This window comes from Gobius niger, assembly GCF_951799975.1.
Source record: "Gobius niger genome assembly, chromosome: 14".
NCBI lineage: Eukaryota > Metazoa > Chordata > Actinopteri > Gobiiformes > Gobiidae > Gobius > Gobius niger.
In genome coordinates this window covers 2,018,454-2,036,649 of record NC_136865.1, presented here as the reverse complement: position 1 = coordinate 2,036,649, position 18,196 = coordinate 2,018,454, and the positions used below count along the sequence as shown (strand labels likewise).

General features: G+C 44.1%; 1 protein-coding gene across 1 annotated transcript in view; it reads right to left on the bottom strand.

The window, feature by feature from the left end:
* The window catches only part of vps50 (VPS50 subunit of EARP/GARPII complex), a 105,852-nt gene that overhangs the window by 22,960 nt on the left and 64,696 nt on the right, over positions 1 to 18,196 (bottom strand). The window contains exons 22-25 of the mRNA XM_079570538.1: positions 17,587 to 17,667; positions 5,461 to 5,606; positions 2,251 to 2,347; positions 728 to 886 (exon numbers count right to left, since the gene is read on the bottom strand). Coding sequence (XP_079426664.1) covers positions 728 to 886; positions 2,251 to 2,347; positions 5,461 to 5,606; positions 17,587 to 17,667 — 483 coding nt within the window. The remainder of the gene's footprint in view (positions 1 to 727; positions 887 to 2,250; positions 2,348 to 5,460; positions 5,607 to 17,586; positions 17,668 to 18,196) is intronic.

Below are 18,196 nucleotides of genomic sequence, written 5' to 3'. Positions count from 1 at the left end.
ACCGGTTAAAGTCTTGAAAATTAGGCTGACTCTCATTTGAATTGACAATTTAGAAAATCTTAGAAAAATGTCATTTGCATAATAATTTGGAACGCAGTGTATGGCCCAGAACCTCTTTCATCCAATGACCATATGTTGGTAGGACATTTGTACAAAATAAGTCTTTGAGCTAATTGTGAACAAAAAGTAATCATGCTTATTTGACGCCTCTCTAAAGTGTGTACAAAGACTACTCCAAATCAAGCAGTCAGAGGGCAGGGGGGCACTGATTTCCCGCAGACACTGGAAAAAGCATCTAAGATAGAAAGCCAATAACCACAAGGTTAAGGCAAGTCCAAATGACTTTATAAGTGCAGCAGGTGTTTGCTTCAAATAAGCATGATTACTTTTTGTTCACAATTAGCTCAAAGACTTATTTTGTACAACTGTCCTACCAACATATGGTCATTGGATGGAAGAGGTTATGGGCCATATACATTTGGAAATGATCAGAGTATATCCAGGATAGCAGGGGTGGGACGGTGAAAACGTTTTGGTTTGGTTTGTTTGTTTAATGTATTCATTCAATGTTTAAAATCAATAAAAAAGACATTGATCAAAAACAGAAAGGCCCCGTCCGACCCTGGGATTGAGCCCAGGACCTTCTCTGTAAACAACTAAATAAAACGCAGTAAATGAGTTTATGTAACTGAGTGAGAGCCATAATGGAATGGGAGATGCGTGTTACCTTGAGGAGCACATCTACGTAGATGTTGTGCTGGGACATGATCTCCCTGATGTCCCACTTGACTCCTGCCATCAGCAGCAGCATCTGCTCATAGTCCAGGGCTTTGGCTGCGACGATCCAGTAGATGGGCTTCCTCAGCTCACTGGCCGTGGACACAGTCTGGACAAGTACACAAACGTCTCTCAGTGATGTTGACATCAGATCACACAATGTTCTAATTGTGATTAGACTGTCTTCACTCAGGCTCATGTAGAGGCAGATCTTTATGTATCATGAGCAAGTTCTTGTTCACCTCATGGTGTGATCCAGTGCTGAAAAGCAAGGATGTTCTGGTCGTGTGTGGGGATGAAATGTTGCCTCATGTGTGTGATTGTACTTGGGATGTTTTTCCATGTTCAGGATCTCAACGAGGCTATCAATTCAATTGCTATAAATAATCAGCCACTTCAGTAAATGTGAGCCTCCTCGTGGATCCACTCGTGTGTCTGAAAGCTATCCAAAACAGAACAAAGCTTTAGAGGGCACATGAGCTGTAATTAAAAAAAAAACATAGCCCTGAGGAGAATATGAGACTGCTCCACAGAATCACAATTTAAAGACAAGATGACGAGGTGAACTTAAGCCTCAGATCTGACTGGACTAAAGCACTGACACTGTTAGTGATCGGACTGTGGAGGGACGGAAAATTCTCAATAAATTACCAAAAATAAAAAATATTGAATTATTAGTTGCCCATTAAAACATGCATTTGAGTGATGTCACACCCCTGACTTGTACAAGAAGCGTGAACTTTCCTAAACTTACATTCTGCGACCTTCAGTTGTTTTAATTCCCATATATTCCTGTTAATGCCCATACATTCCCATCGAATATTACCAGAACTTTGCAGTCCTAGTCCAAACACACTGGCAGAATGGTTTTCTCCTTGTCCCCGCAGGTTTGATTAAATGGTTTAAAAGTAACTAAAGCATTTTTTGTCTTCTTTAAAAAGAAACTGCTGACGTCTATCAGATGGAGGACCTGAGCTCAGCACTACTGCAGTATGTGGATACGTATGACTTGATATTTTCCAGACTTATGATGACCTTAATCACATGACAGCAAGAAAACAGTGCCACCAGACCCGATGAGATACAGCTCTATGTACAGTGCTAATTGTTCTTTGCACCAGTGGCTTGAGAGTCTTGTCATTTTACTTCTCCATGTGCTTCATGTATAAGAAATGACAAAAAGCTGACTTTGAACTTTAAATAATTCATCAAGGCTTTCCTTGCTCTGTTCAACTTCTGACACAGAGCTATGCATTACTCTATTGTAAGAAGTACAGGACAACATTTGCATTTTCTTTAAAGATCCCATTATGCTGGTTTTATAGACCACTCCTACTGTTTTTGCCGAGTTCAGTGGTTAATGTGCAGACACAGAGGACTTCTTTTCGTTTGCACTCGTGTGTGAGCTTCCATGCTCCTGTGGCGGATGTTTGGGGTACTTTCTGTGACAGCAGTACTGCGTGTGTGAAGTACCTGGGAGTAAAACTGCTGCAGGAAGGGCTTCTTGGCTGGGGGCATCATGGAGTCCAGATGAGACTGCAACGCCTCGAACTGCTCAGCCAGAAACACTCTGGAAAACAGTTCACTTCAGTCAGCTTTTGATGCCTTTCACTGGGCATTAGCATACACGAGCAGATGAAATACTCTTCCATGTCCTGACCCCAGGGCCAAGACAGGTACTGAATAAAGCCATTTGTCTCAAAGAAAATGTTAGGACACTTTACTCATGTTTATAGTTTTAAGAATAATAAAGCTTTGGTGTAGGTCTGTGGTATTCCCCCTGAAGTCCACCTAGTGGTTAGCGGCAAAGTCATTTCCGGGCCAGGAGGCACTCGGCAAAAAATGTTACAAAAGACGAGCAAAGAAAATGAATTTCCAAGAGTTTTAAGTTGCAGAAGGGGGGAAGTTTGTAAGAACATGTTGCACACAGTCTACAAACATTTAGAAGAAGAACTTTATTAAGTGTAAAAACATTTACAATAGGCCAGGATGAATGATGTGAATGTGTCTGAAGAATCGTTACAGCAGATGTGTGCAGTCGCGACAGTGCTATATAAATAAAGTGAAGTGTCTTGAACAGGCACTTCACTTGTCTTGAACAGGCAAGTGTCTTGCCCAAGGACAAGACACTTGCCTGTTAAATTGAGTTTATTTCACTCTATTTGAGGTTGTGGTCCTTGTGAGTGAATGCGTTGCTATTGATTTTCAGAGCAATGATTTGGTCTAGGTTCGATTAGGGAAGTATGTGTTATGGAATGGCAGCTGTTTCTCATCTCATATTCATTATAGGCTAAAACATTAAGGGTATGCAGCAGACCTTCGGACATCTCTAATCCCAGCCCAACTCTTGGAAATGGGTGAAAACCCCCTGTATAAGACTATACAGACTGATGTTTCTGTGTACACCACTGATCTGATTGCTATAATTCAAGCTTCACAGTGGGCAGAGCACACGGAACAAGAGAAAGGTGTGATAAGACACTCTGTTTGCCCTGGGATCTTGTGTGCTGGAGCCAATGCCAGACCTGACTTTGTGGCAACCTGCATGTCACTGTGCAGGACCAGCCCATTTGCCTCACTTTTTACTCACCCCCTCCAACCTCTCGGCACTCGCGGGGCCTTGCTGAAATCGCTCCCTCTCCCTTCACACTAGAAATACACATGCCTGCGACGTGAGGACAGGTGCATGCTTACACCGGAGAGTAACCCCACGAGCAACACCCACCAAACAACTTCAGTTCTACTTTCATTAAAGGTCCTATATCATGCAAAATCGACTTTTTGGAGCTTTTAGCCATGTTGTTATGCTATTTCCTTATCAAAAACACCCCCAGAGTGGTTTGCGGCTTCATTCACGCAGCTCTCAGTAATCCTCCTGAATCCTGCTCTCTGAGCAGCTGCTCCTCCCTCTCCTTGTGAACGGCTGAGTGTTCAGTTGTGTCGTAACAGCGGAACGGAAGTGCTCGACGTCTGTAATGTAATGTCTTAATTCTGTGCTTACGGCCTGATTTTAATTTGTAAAACAGCTTTTTCATTATTTCTGTCGTAAGAGAGAAACAAAGAGTAAAAAATGAAAAAAAAAAATGAAAAAAAAAAAAAAAAAAAAGGATGTGCCCGAAGTGCTTCCAGGTCAGCTGTGGCCAAAACAAACACATCACGTCTGAACAGATCAGTCATGTTTGCGCTGCAGCTGTGAAGATGGAGCTCGTTACCTACTCTGGACACCTGTTTTTTATTCTTAACTAACGATAATGTCACGGACGGAGAAAAAGAAGCGCGTTTGGCTACGAGGAAGAGGAGTTTATTCAACCTTTTTCAAGAAGAGGCCACTCAGCTGTTTTTTTCTCCTGGATTCAGCGACTATCACCAAAATATTGTTTTTCTGTGACTGTCACTGATGGATGTTTGGGGAACCAAAGTGGATTAACTTTTATAACCAATGCGAGTCCCATAATGTAAACAACGATGGAGCAGAGGGTGAGTCAGTCCAAACGCGGGTTAGCTTGTGTGTTAGCATATTAGCATGTGTGTTAGCCATTTATGAAGCTGTGTTGCAGATGTCAACTCCATATAACTGCATCGTGAAGTAACTTCACTTATTGTTGTTTATTTATATTACGGTAAAGTTGTATGAGCGGAGAGAGGGGGCGGAGTTAACTGAATCGAAGCGTTGTGTCTTCCGGGTTTGAAAAATACCTCCAGAAAACACTTATATTTATCACAAAAATGAGTGCTCCATAATGGTAGAGGTACAATATATCATATAAATGCCTATACTTAACTTTGGAATGGCTAAAATAGCATGATATAGCTCCTCTAAGGAGCGCCAAAATGCTCATTAACAACGATACTGTTATATAGGCATGTGTGGAAAGGCCTAACTGAGTTTGAAGAAGCTAAAATGTTTCATGTAAATATGACAAATCTGAATATAAATTATGAATTATTTACCACGTCAAGGACAACCATTTCAGCCAAACTAAAGGAGTTTGGCACTATAGTGGAGCAGTCTTTACTTGACGCTACGAAGCTGCTCTCCTCAGGTCAGTCAGAAGCTGTCACCTTGTTATAAGCCTTGTTTTAAACTATGTCTTACTTTTTGCTGCTGCATTATTTTGTATTATGTGCTTGGTATCTGCCATTAGGCCACATTTGGAGTAGAGATCAAAGTCATGCAAGAGACATCCAAACTCAGCACAATGAGAAAACAAAACATGCTAATGATAGGTTTACCCCATAAAACTGGACTGTAAGCCCACACAGTACTAACCCGACCCACCCGCACCCAGGGTTTGCCGCATAACCACTTCACTTCTGGGATAAGCTTAGCAGTTAATCTGTTTTATTCTCCAGTGAACGTCTGTTCACTATGAGTCTTTCCCGGATAGCTCTTTGTTTGTCCCTTTTTTGTTCCCTGTAGCGCCTCTTGTGACTCCTCCATTGTGCTGCGGGGGCTCTTCAGTGTTTTAGAAGAAGACATGTGTAGGTCTCAAATGTCTTTCGCTCATAAGCTTCTGTTTCTTTACTTATAAAAAGCTGCTTTCTTCAGGACCATTCTGGACTGTGCAGTACAAAAAAAATCAGCTGAATCCCACAAAAACATTGCAAAGACGTACAAAAGCATCCTGTAAACAGTGTGGAACACAGAAACCACAAAAGCAGTTGGCAGAAAAAGGTACTCACAGGGACTCTGTGGCCACCACGCGCTGGGCCAGGCCAAAGAGAGCGCTGCTGTTGCTCAGATCCACCAGCTGGCTCAAGTGAGGACTGGGCACCTTCTCCTTCCTCTCCTCTGGCGGACCGTGGACCACTGCACCCTCAGCCGTCTCCTGGAACACAACAAGCATGAAGGAGTTATGACTAGAACTGATATTTTACATATTATGACTTACAAATGAAATTGGGCTGGGCAATGAATCAAAGTTTTTGACTCACTCGGACAAACAAAACAGAGCTGTGTGAAGCTGGCCCCCTTTAAATGTACATTTATATTAAAAAATACGTCAATCGTTTGTGTTACGTCTGTGCTGTTTTGTGCTGTGAAAGTTTGTTTGTGCTGTTTTTCGCTTTTGAGATATTGATGATTCTACTTTGCATGCAGCGTGCGTTGCCGCGCACCACTAACATGTGTGCGCGAGGACAAACGTGGACGCCTATAAAGTTTGTAATATTTTAAAAACCGAAACAGCACAAACGGAAATCTTTACAGCACAAAACAGCACAGATATAGACATTTTAACCCGATTTGGAGCCTTATAACAGGCAGGGTGACCTCAGATCTGACCAATAAAACAATCACTAATATCTCAAAACCCAAGATTTGTACAGCACAAAACGGCACAAACGATTGACATGTTTTATATAAGCATGATGAGGGTTCATGGAGGTACAAAACAGGAAGCAACACGGATCTGGTGAATTTGAGATGAGATTCTTCCATGGTACACATTATTTTTTGGATTAACCTTGTTATCACAATGGAATACACCTGGAATCCCAGAAATCTCCTTGCACACTCACAATCAATCTATTCAAGGAAAATTGAAATGTATCAAAGCTAATCCCATGAGTGCCACCATTGTTTCAATAACAAAAGAGCACTTCTGTGGACGGGGAAATCATCTGTACGAATCAAATGTTTGCTCCACGCTAATGAAACGATACAGGAGGCGTAGACAGATCACGAGGGAGGGACGAGCGCATTAACTGGAGCTGATCTCGGATTCTGGGGAGGGGCAGCGCCGACACCCCCTGGGACCTCCACTCCATTAGTTTACACTGTGTTTGAAAACAGAGGGACAAAACCACAAGGATCTGGCGCCAAATGAAACGCAACATGCAATTAACTTCATAATGTGTTTCCTGATGAGGTCTGAGCAGCCACCGAGGAGGAGGCGGAGCGTCTGTACTCATAATATGACATTCTTATCCAGAAAACTCCAAAGGACTTACATATCAGAGAGAGACGTAAAAGCCAACAAAGTATTGATGTCCTCATTTCAGATGAAGGACAGTGTGAGTGTTGCTGATACAATGTACACATGATGAACCTTAACATTAATTATTAGTTAAATCAAATACAGAGTTTACACAGCAGCAGCAAGTTCAATTTGAAGCATTTCAATGCACATTATATTCAATTTTTAGGAAAACAATGCATTCATAATTTCTAAAAATGAGCAAACAATCACAGGAATGAAGGGAAGTTAAGATATTCAAGTGCAAATTAGATACAGCACGCCATATGAGGCAAGCTGTGTGTAAAAGTGACACATTTACAGAATGAAAAAAATAATAATAATACGTTTTTAAAGGTTTAAAGGTTTTAGACCAATGACCATAACAATATCTTATGCTCTGCCTGAGGTAGGGCCTGGTTGGTATTTGGATAGGAGGCTGCTTGGGAAACACCAGGGTGCATGGGGGAATGTAGTTTGAGAGTGAGTGGTTAGTGGTGGTCCGAGGGGCTGAAGGCAGAGACTGGTAGCGTATAACCATCAACTATCATCAATCATCATCATTAAAGGGACTACATGGATTTTAAAAATGTTTAAATTAGGTATTTTCTCCCCCTAGATGTCCTAAAGTGAATGAGCCCAGACCTGTTCACCACAACTGCCTCTATAATCTTGCCTGGCCTGCCAGACACTCCTCCTTTTTGTTCTAAAGTAAAACCGTCTGGACAGCTCCTCGCAGCCTATCATTTCACGATTTTACTCACATCGGTCCAATCACGCACCGAGAGGCGGGACTTCATTCCCCCAAGACGCGGAAGCCGTCACCACACTCTACCAAAAAAATTAAGATGGCGTGCACGGTGAGTGATACAATTAGGGATGGCCGATATATCGGCGCCACCGATATTATCGGCCAATATTTGTCTATTTTTGACATATCATCATTAACCATCATCATTAACAATCATCAGTATTAATATTATTAAAGGAACGTATGAAGCAATGTACGTTCCTACCCTCACCTATGGTCATGAGATTTGGGTAGTGACCGAAAGGACAAGATCGCGGATACAAGCGGTCGAAATGAGTTTCCTTCGCAGGGTGGCTGGGCGCACCCTTCGAGATCCTTCGGGGCTCAGTTACCCGGGAGGAGCTCGGAGTAGAGTCGCTGCTCCTTTCAACATGGAGTTGTTCCAGGCAGGTTCTATTAGGAGGAGGCCTCGCGGAAGACCCAGGACATGCTGGAGGGACGATGTCTCTGAGCTGGCCTGGTGTCGCCTCGGAGTCCCCCCAGAACAGGTGGATAGGGAAGTCTGGGCACCGCTGCTCAGACTGCTGCCTCTGCAACCCAGCCCCAGATAAAGTGGAAGAAAATGGACGGATGGATAGATGGATGAAGCAACATCAACAACGTCAAGAAAATGACATTGATTGCCTGTTGAAATCCAGTTTACTATGTTTAAAATTAATAATTAATAAGAATTTAGAATTTTTATTTTTCAATAATGACCTGGGTTGTGGAGTGGGTGAAGTTAATGGAGTCTTTTTAAATAATATTACTGAGCCGAATTCGATAACTGTCACATTGAAACACTTGCATAAAGCCACATTTGTAGATGTACTTTCCATGAGGTACGGACAGTCTGGACACAATCTGTGAGCGTTTATGGAAATATAGCATTATTAGAGAATTGAGGAAGCAGACATGGACTGAAAGATCGCATCTCAGGGATGTAGAAGTCAACACATTTATAATCCTGATGTTGTGAGAAGGAAGAGAGCGAGGTTGCTGTGTGGGGCAGTGACGTACAGAGACACGTGGAGTCCTGAACACATTGTATATTGTGTTCGAGGTGATTTCGCTTTGTGTACCGTACAGTGCGACAGTTCTCTGGAGAAATTAGCCCCTAATCGGCAAGCGAGGGCCGTTTGAGGACCCTCTACATGTAAACATACTGAAGGTCACTGGACAGTCTGCAGTGGAGCACTCCTATGTGCTGTAGGTCAGGACTGGCCCTTCATGGTGTAATGGGCTGATTAATGGCATCATCTCCTGCACCAGGCAGAGCTTTTAGTCTCATGTCTGGTTAGAGCTTGGATACGACAGACCCTCTGTGAAAAGGCTTGAGCTCATAGTGCGAGCAAAGCCACACTGCGTGACATTTAAAACCAGTAAGTAAAATAAAACAGTGCATTTATTTCAGTATGGTTGTATTTCCTGTCAGTGTCTCACCTCTCCGCTGACCTGGCTATACAGGGAGAGGGACATCGTCATGGTGATGTTACAGTTTTGCTTTGACCACAAACACAAGGTCTTCCACAGGTTTCATTTTGAAACTCCACAGCAAAAATAGCAGTGCCTAGCTGAGTATTAGGAGCATGCTTAGCATCGCTCACATACGTATTCCTATTTTCAGCTTTACCTAGGGCTGGGCACCGTCCGTTTTTCTTTAATACCACTTTAACGATACCTGCTTTTCGGTACTGGTGCCTTAACGTTACTTTTTCCCATATCTATGTTATTTTAATTAAAGTCAAAGTTTCATGTCTGGTTAGAGCTTGGATACGATACACCATCTGTGAAAAGGCTTGAGCTTATAGTGCCAGCATAAAGCCACACTGTGCGACATTTAAAACTAGTAAGTAAAACAAAACAGTGTACAATAACTTTCTAAAACTTTAGTAAGTTATTGTCTTTTAATTCATTTAAAATAACGTGTATAAAAAAAATATTGTGCAGGAAAACAGCACAACAAAAAGCAACACAGGCCATCACAGCGTCACCAGCAACTTCATGTTTTGAGCAGCGATGAAAAGAGAAGAGGGACATTATTACCTCCTGAGCTGCAGGGACAGGCCAGAGCCACATCATGGACAGGCCAGAGCCACATGAGGGACAGGCCAGAGCCACATCATGGACAGGCTAGAGCCACATGAGGGACAGGCCAGAGCCACATCAGGGACAGGCTAGAGCCACATCAGGGACCGGCCAGAGCCACATCATGGACAGGCCAGAGCCACATCAGGGACAGGCCAGAGCCACATCATGGACAGGCCAGAGCCACATGAGGGACAGGCCAGAGCCACATCATGGACAGGCCAGAGCCACATCAGGGACAGGCTAGAGCCACATCAGGGACAGGCCAGAGCCACATCAGGGACAGGCCAGAGCCACATCAGGGACAGGCCGGAGCCACATGAGGGACAGGCCGGAGCCACATCAGGAACAGGCAAGAGCCACATGAGGGACAAGCCGGAGCCACATCATGGACAGGCCAGAGCCACATCATGGACAGGCCAGAGCCACATCAAGGACAGGCGGAGCCACATCAGGGACAGGCCGGAGCCACATCATGGACAGGCCAGAGCCACATGAGGGACAAGCCGGAGCCACATCAGGAACAGGCAAGAGCCACATGAGGGACAAGCCGGAGCCACATCATGGACAGGCCAGAGCCACATCATGGACAGGCCAGAGCCACATCATGGACAGGCGGAGCCACATCAGGGACAGGCCGGAGCCACATCATGGACAGGCCAGAGCCACATCATGGACAGGCCAGAGCCACATGAGGGACAGGCCAGAGCCACATCATGGACAGGCCAGAGCCACATCATGGACAGGCCAGAGCCACATGAGGGACAGGCCAGAGCCACATCATGGACAGGCCAGAGCCACATGAGGGACAGGCCAGAGCCACATGAGGGACAGGCCAGAGCCACATGAGGGACAGGCCAGAGCCACATGAGGGACAGGCCAGAGCCACATGAGGGACAGGCCAGAGCCACATGAGGGACAGGCCAGAGCCACATCATGGACAGGCCAGAGCCACATCAGGGACAGGCCAGAGCCACATCATGGACAGGCCAGAGCCACATCAGGGACAGGCCGGAGCCACATGAGGGACAGGCCAGAGCCACATCAGGGACAGGCCAGAGCCACATGAGGGACAGGCCAGAGCCACATCAGGGACAGGCCAGAGCCACATCATGGACAGGCCAGAGCCACATCAGGGACAGGCCAGAGCCACATCAGGGACAGGCCGGAGCCACATCATGGACAGGCCAGAGCCACATCAGGGACAGGCCAGAGCCACATCAGGGACAGGCCGGAGCCACATGAGGGACAGGCCAGAGCCACATCAGGGACAGGCCAGAGCCACATGAGGGACAGGCCAGAGCCACATCAGGGACAGGCCAGAGCCACATGAGGGACAGGCCAGAGCCACATGAGGGACAGGCCAGAGCCACATGAGGGACAGGCCAGAGCCACATGAGGGACAGGCCAGAGCCACATGAGGGACAGGCCAGAGCCACATGAGGGACAGGCCAGAGCCACATCATGGACAGGCCAGAGCCACATCAGGGACAGGCCAGAGCCACATCATGGACAGGCCAGAGCCACATCAGGGACAGGCCAGAGCCACATCAGGGACAGGCCAGAGCCACATCAGGGACAGGCCAGAGCCACATCATGGACAGGCCAGAGCCACATCAGGGACAGGCCGGAGCCACATCATGGACAGGCCAGAGCCACATCAGGGACAGGCCAGAGCCACATCAGGGACAGGCCAGAGCCACATGAGGGACAGGCCAGAGCCACATCAGGGACAGGCCAGAGCCACATCATGGACAGGCCAGAGCCACATCAGGGACAGGCCAGAGCCACATCAGGGACAGGCCGGAGCCACATCATGGACAGGCCAGAGCCACATCAGGGACAGGCCAGAGCCACATCAGGGACAGGCCGGAGCCACATGAGGGACAGGCCAGAGCCACATCAGGGACAGGCCAGAGCCACATGAGGGACAGGCCAGAGCCACATCAGGGACAGGCCAGAGCCACATGAGGGACAGGCCAGAGCCACATCAGGGACAGGCCAGAGCCACATCAGGGACAGGCCAGAGCCACATCATGGACAGGCCAGAGCCACATCAGGGGTTTTCTTTCGGCTCAACTTTTCTAAACACACTGCGCTTCGACGAATCAAAAGCACTTCACACGTCAAAGATCTTTACATGGTGTGAGCGCTCACTCTGCCACCAATTATTTACCAAAACTGTACCAAAAATGTCTAATACAGAGTGAGCGCTCACTTTTACACAAACAATCTTTGATTTCCCCATTCCTCTGCGTAAACAACAAAAGAATGAAAAGTGAAGTGATTTATCTGCTACAGTCTCCTTTGCAAACAATAACACCTCCTGTCTCTGTAGTACTTCATTTTGTCTTCTCTCAAATGTTACGCTCCAGGACTAATTCAAATGTTTACAGTCAAATCACTTTTTAAACAAATTGCAAATATAAAAGCAACACTTCCTGTGTGCAAAAAATTTGCCAGAAGTCACTTTGGAAGATATTGTTGACTTGTTGTGTTCCATATAATTGACCTAATTTTGGGTGTGGGCGGGGCTACACACAGGTGTGCAATCAGACAATAAATGGCGGCTGCTCATTCATAAAAACCTGTTAGCAGGCACGCCAAACGTAAGAGATATTGTGTCTTGTATTTCCTCTGTGTTTTACCCGGCATCTCAAAGCTCTTCATGAGAATGGCCGCGCCAACAGATATAATATAATCTTTCACACAGAACTGTGACCAGCAGACACACAGAGAACTGGTTTGGAGCTGGTACTAATGAAAAAAGTTCAAACAAGGACACAACGCTTTTCTAGGGAATGTATGGAGAGGTTTTGCACATGAAGTTAGATTTGCTATTTGGCTTTCAAATAAAAAGTGCATTTACTTCTGTTATTCAACTTAAAGGGGCTAGATGCAAGTTAGCCATTTTATACTCAACACTGCCACCTCAGGTCGGACGTGTAACTGCAACTTCTATATTAAAGGATCTATATCATGCTATTTTAGCCATTCCAAAGTTAAGTATAGGCATTTATATGAATGATTGTACCTCTACCGCTATCGAGCACTCATTTTTGTGATAAATATAAGTGTTTTCTGGAGGTATTTTTCAAACCCGGAAGACAAAACGCTTCGATTCAGTTAACTCCGCCCCCTCTCTCCGCACATACTTTACCGTAATATAAATAAACAGCAATAAGTGAAGACACTTCACAATGCAGTTATACGGAGTTGACATCTGCAACACAGCTTCATAAATGGCTAACACACATGCTAATATGCTAACCCGCGTTTGGATTGACTCACCCTCTGGTCCATCGCTGTTTACATTATGGGACTCGCGTTGGTTATAAAAGTTAATCCACTTTGATTCAGGCGAAGGTTCACCAAACATCCATCAGAGACAGTCACAGAAAAACAATATTTTGGTGATAGTCGCCGAATCCCGGAGAAAAAAACAACTTCAAGTGGCCTCTTCTTGAAAAAGGTTGAATAAACTCTCGTCCTCGTAGCCAAACGCGCTTCTTTTTCTCCGTGACATGATCGTTAGGTAAGAATAAAGAACATGTGTGTCCAGTTATAACGAGCTCCATCTTCAGCTGCAGCGCAAACATGACTGATCTGTTCAGACGCTCAGGGGTGTGTTTGTTTTGGCCTCAGCTGACCTGGAAGCACCTCGGGCACATTCTTTTTATTTCTTTTTTTTTTTGCATCTCTCTTACGACAGAAATAATGAAAAAGCTGTTTTAAAAATTAAAATCCGGCCGTAAGCATAGAATTAAGACATTACATTACAGACGTCGAGCACTTCCGTTCCGCTGTGACGACACAACTGAACACTCAGTCGTTCACCAGGAGAGGGAGGAGCCTCAGAGAGCAGGATTCAGGAGGATTACTGAGAGCTGCGTGAATGAAGCCACAAACCACTCTGGGGGTGTTTTTGATAAGGAAATAGCATAACAACATGGCTAAAAGCTCCAAAAAGTCGATTTTGCATGATATAGGACCTTTAAGCTCGTGCATGACGGCACTTCGGACCTGAATTAACACCATTTTGAGCGACAGTGCAGGATTTTAGAGGCAGTCGTGGTGAACAGGTCTGAGCTCATTCTACACATTAGGACATGGCTGGAACATGTAGGGGGAGGAAAATACACAATTTTGAATTTTTTAAACTCTGTATAGTCTCTTTAAACTGTGAAACTAATATATGATAGACTAATTACATTAAAGTCAAATATGTAACCTTTATTTTTTTAAATGGAATATTTTGAAAATGGACTGTAAGCCATAATCATCAAAATCATAACAAAGGCTTGGACATCAGTCTATATCACATCTTAGTTTCACATTTTAAGTTGAATTATAGACATAAATGAATTCCATGATATTCTAATTATATGATGAGCACCTGTATGTGACAAGGCCATTCCACATTTGAAAGCTAAGAACCTAAAGCCTTCACATACTGAGCTTAAACTATTCGAGGCAGCTCGAACACTGGCTTGATCATGGACAAGAGCAGGGAATCCCTTTATATGTTCTTCCAAACTCTGATTTTGGAAGAACAAAACAAAAAATGGAACATAAACAATAATGATTTTTATTGTGGATAAATGAATATCATTTATTGTGGATAAATGAATATCATTTATTGTGGATAAATGAATATCATTTATTGTGGATAAATGAATATCACAATTGTAAGTGAGCTACACCAACATTCCAACAAGACATTTGAGACCTGACGTGAGAACGACGGACTACAATTTCACAAGCTATGTCCCGCCCACATCAAAATGATTTGATGTTATGTTGTTCCATTTTTCCTCCACATATGACGTTGTGTGTTCCTCCCAAACTATTCGACTTTGGGCCCATCAATCCACAGAATATTTTGCCAGTAGTGCTGTGGAGCATCCAAGAGCTCTTTTGCAAACCAAGTTACTATTTTGGGAGGAACACACAACGTCATGAGTGGAAGAAAAATGGAACAGCACATCAACATCAAAACCCTCTGCTCACTTTGAAGTCTGGAGCAGGAGAAACCATGGTGTGGGCTGTTCTGTTTCCTCGGGGCCTGGACAACGTGATATCATCAATAGAAAAATGTCCTTTTGTTTCCCTTATTGCTTGAAAATGATAATGGTAAACTAATTTGATGATTAGTTGTCAGTTAAATCCAGTTAAGGGAAAAAACTACCACATTATTAAACAGACCATCATTTTCAAGGAATAAGGAAAACAAAAGGACATTTTTCTATTGATGATATCACGTTGTCCAGGCCCCGAGGAAACAGAACAGCCCCACAACATGATTTCTCCTGCTCCATACTTGTTTATTTATTGACCTTTATTTAACCAGGATAGTCCCACTGAGATTAAGAATCTCTTTTTCAGGGGAGTCCTGGCCCCAGAGGGGAATCTATTGTACATGTTTTTAGTGGTAGGGGAAACCGGAGTACCCGGAGGAAACCTACGCAGGCACGGGGAGAACATGCAAACTCCACACAGAAAGGCCCTGTCCAGGTGGGAATCGTACCCGGGACCTTCTTGCTGTGAGGCGTGAGCGCTAATGCCAATGCCGATATGCACCATCAACATTATTAAAAAAGTCTCCTCTATAATCCTGTGTATGATGCTGCTAAACTGTAAAATGCGTGACAGCAGGGGGCACTTATTCTGGACAAAGGGTTGATTTATTTTAGCCTGTACAGAATGATGTCCCTCTGTATATTTTATACACAGGGATATCAGTCTGGGCACTTTTGCTGCTGCTGCCAAACTCAAACGAATCTGTGCAATCAGATTGGTGTATTTGTGGTCACACAATAACGATTTATGGGCATGGGAGAGAGAGAGAGAGATTTTCTCCTAAAAACGTAAAGTCCTTTTCGCTTATTGAACTGAGTTATGTGCAAAAGCCTGCAATGTAAAATATATGAAATATGATCCGAGTTGTACAAACTTGTGACCGATTTTCACTTCGAGTTTCCTCGGGCCCTGAGGCCTAGGAAGTTTGTACATTTTAGCTTCTGACTGAACTCCCAAACTTCCAATAAAAAAAAGAAAGTCTATCACTTTCATTTTCTGAGATATCGCCCTTCAATCGGCAAATCATCGGCTAATAAAATACACATATATCGGCGAGATACGTCGGCCGACTGATCAACCTCTACCCAGCATCAAACTGCCAAAGCAAGACTTTATAAATACTAAATCAGGACTAAAACAAGGCTAAACCACGAAAGACCAAAATTACACTTTTGAATGGCTTCTACTAATATGGATATAGCGTCACCTAATACTGTGATAACAGTTCTTTGGCAAATATAGGCATTGTTTTCTGGATCTACATAATGAGTAAAGCTTGTTACTGAAAAAGGCATTGCTCATACACCGTTAAAGTACTGATAATGGATAAAATGGCCAAAGTCCCCAGCGGTAGAACTGTGTTGTTTGACATGGATGTGTTTTCAGGTGTGGGTAAAGCCTGCTGGGACATGGCCAGTGTAATTGTGGCTGTAGCATTAGTGAGGACGGTAATAGGGACTGCTAATGGAGAGTCCGGTGCGTCCTAATGGGCTGAGTGGTCACAGAGCACTGGGGAGAGTCTATCAGGGGGCAGGGGACACTCAATGACAGGAAATGCATGAGGACAGACTCACCATATCAATGAGACTCAATGCTCGAACAGACTCAGGAGAGATCAACAACTTTGGAAAAATATACAATTTTCCATTTTTGTTTTTTCTTGACGAATGTGTGTAATTAGCAAATGACAAAGACTGCAGTTATTTAGGCCACAGGGTTACATTAAAGTCACAGTCTCTAAGTTTAAATGTTTTACAAATGTAAAAGTTGTGTACAATTGATGCCTGGGTCTGAAATTTGAGGCAACAAAAACAATATTAAATCATATGTTTTCTAAAGTCTCTTTAAAGACCTTGCTGATTTCAGCAACTAATCAGAATCCTCCGGCTGCCACTTTGACCAATAACACGAGCTTTCCTTTGAACCGGCCTGTCTGGTCCAATCAGGAAGGAAAGGGGGAGGAGCTGGATCGTTTACTTTTGAAACTTCTGTTCCTCCTCTCCTCATTTTGCAAACTAGGAGTGGCTTTCTGGTCAAAGAGGGGAGGAATTTGATTGTTTACTTTCATAATGAAAGTCCAAACGCAGCGCTGCTTTGTCTCTGAGTGCGGCCTCTGGGCTAAAGCAGCAACTGTGGAACGACACGTGGTTTGGTCTGCATTTCACACGGCAACTAAACGTCCTTTTACTGGCGCTGTGGCTCCAACATGATGCACGCTCACATCAGAGCATGCATCATGGATAAATACAGAGGTCATGGAGTGTGCGCGTGTAGAGCAGAAGTGAAGTCTGGAGCAGGACAATCATGGTGTTTTGTTGCCTCAGGGCCTGGACAACGTGAAATCATCAAAAAAATTTAAAAGTTTATCAAAATATTTTGCAGACCTGAAACATTTACAACATGCGTGGAATAAGTAAGTGAACCCCTTTATTAAGCATAAGTAAGTGATCCTTCTTTTGCAGCAATAACTGTTTTTCTGTAGTTGCAGATTAGACGTTCACAACGATCAGGATAAATCTGGGATCATTCCTCTTTACAAAACTGTTGCAGTACAGCGAGATTCCTGGGTTCAATTACTTTTCCCTCCCTGTCCTCTGAATGTTTACATGTTATTAGAAATGTAATAACATGTAAATGTTTGGGTGGTATTAGTTTAAGAAGACTCTGTTTACTGATTTTGATGCAGATCAGGCCACATTTTATGACCAATTTAGGCAGAAATGTGGGAAATTCCAAAGTGTTCACATACATTTTCCTCCATTATTAAACCTATATTAAAATGTTTATCCATACTTTTTATTTACTGTCATTATTGTATCGTGTAGAACACGGTGTCATCTACATGATTCCAGCCGCTGCTCATGGGTAATTACAATCCCCAACTAAATGACTCACCACATCGATGAGGCTCTCCTGGATGCGGTTGAGGGTGCTCCGGAGTCTGCTGCTGATCAGGCCCAGCCCCGACGCCTCGTACTGCAGAGACACAGATATCCACACATTCAGTGAGAGGGTCACTTCAGCTGCAACAGCAAACCATGACATTCTCCTCTGTCAAACCTGGTGAGTCTGAGCGCACTCTAGGCATAAACAAAACAGTCAGCTGAAGAGCAGCTGAGGGACAGTCACACTAAACCACAGCATTCCAACAGAAGCTCATCAGCTTTTTCCAAAGGAATTCTACATTAGATACCACTCAAATTTACAGATACATATTAAGAGGAAACCAGAACCCTTTTGTCATTGTTACTGAATGCAGAAATATGATCTAGGCAACTAACTGTCCTTCAGTACCCTGCCTAAATACCCCATAGTTACGCATGTACCAGCACCAAGGTCCAGGGTGTCACAATACTTTCCTGGCAACCACAAACAATACATCACTGGTCAAGAAAGAACAACAGCGTCTCTCTAGTTCCTCTGCAAAGTCCCACACTAATCATAGAAAGTGTCCTGCCCAGCGGCATCACTGTGTGGTACAGTGCCAGCACTGCATCGAGCCGCA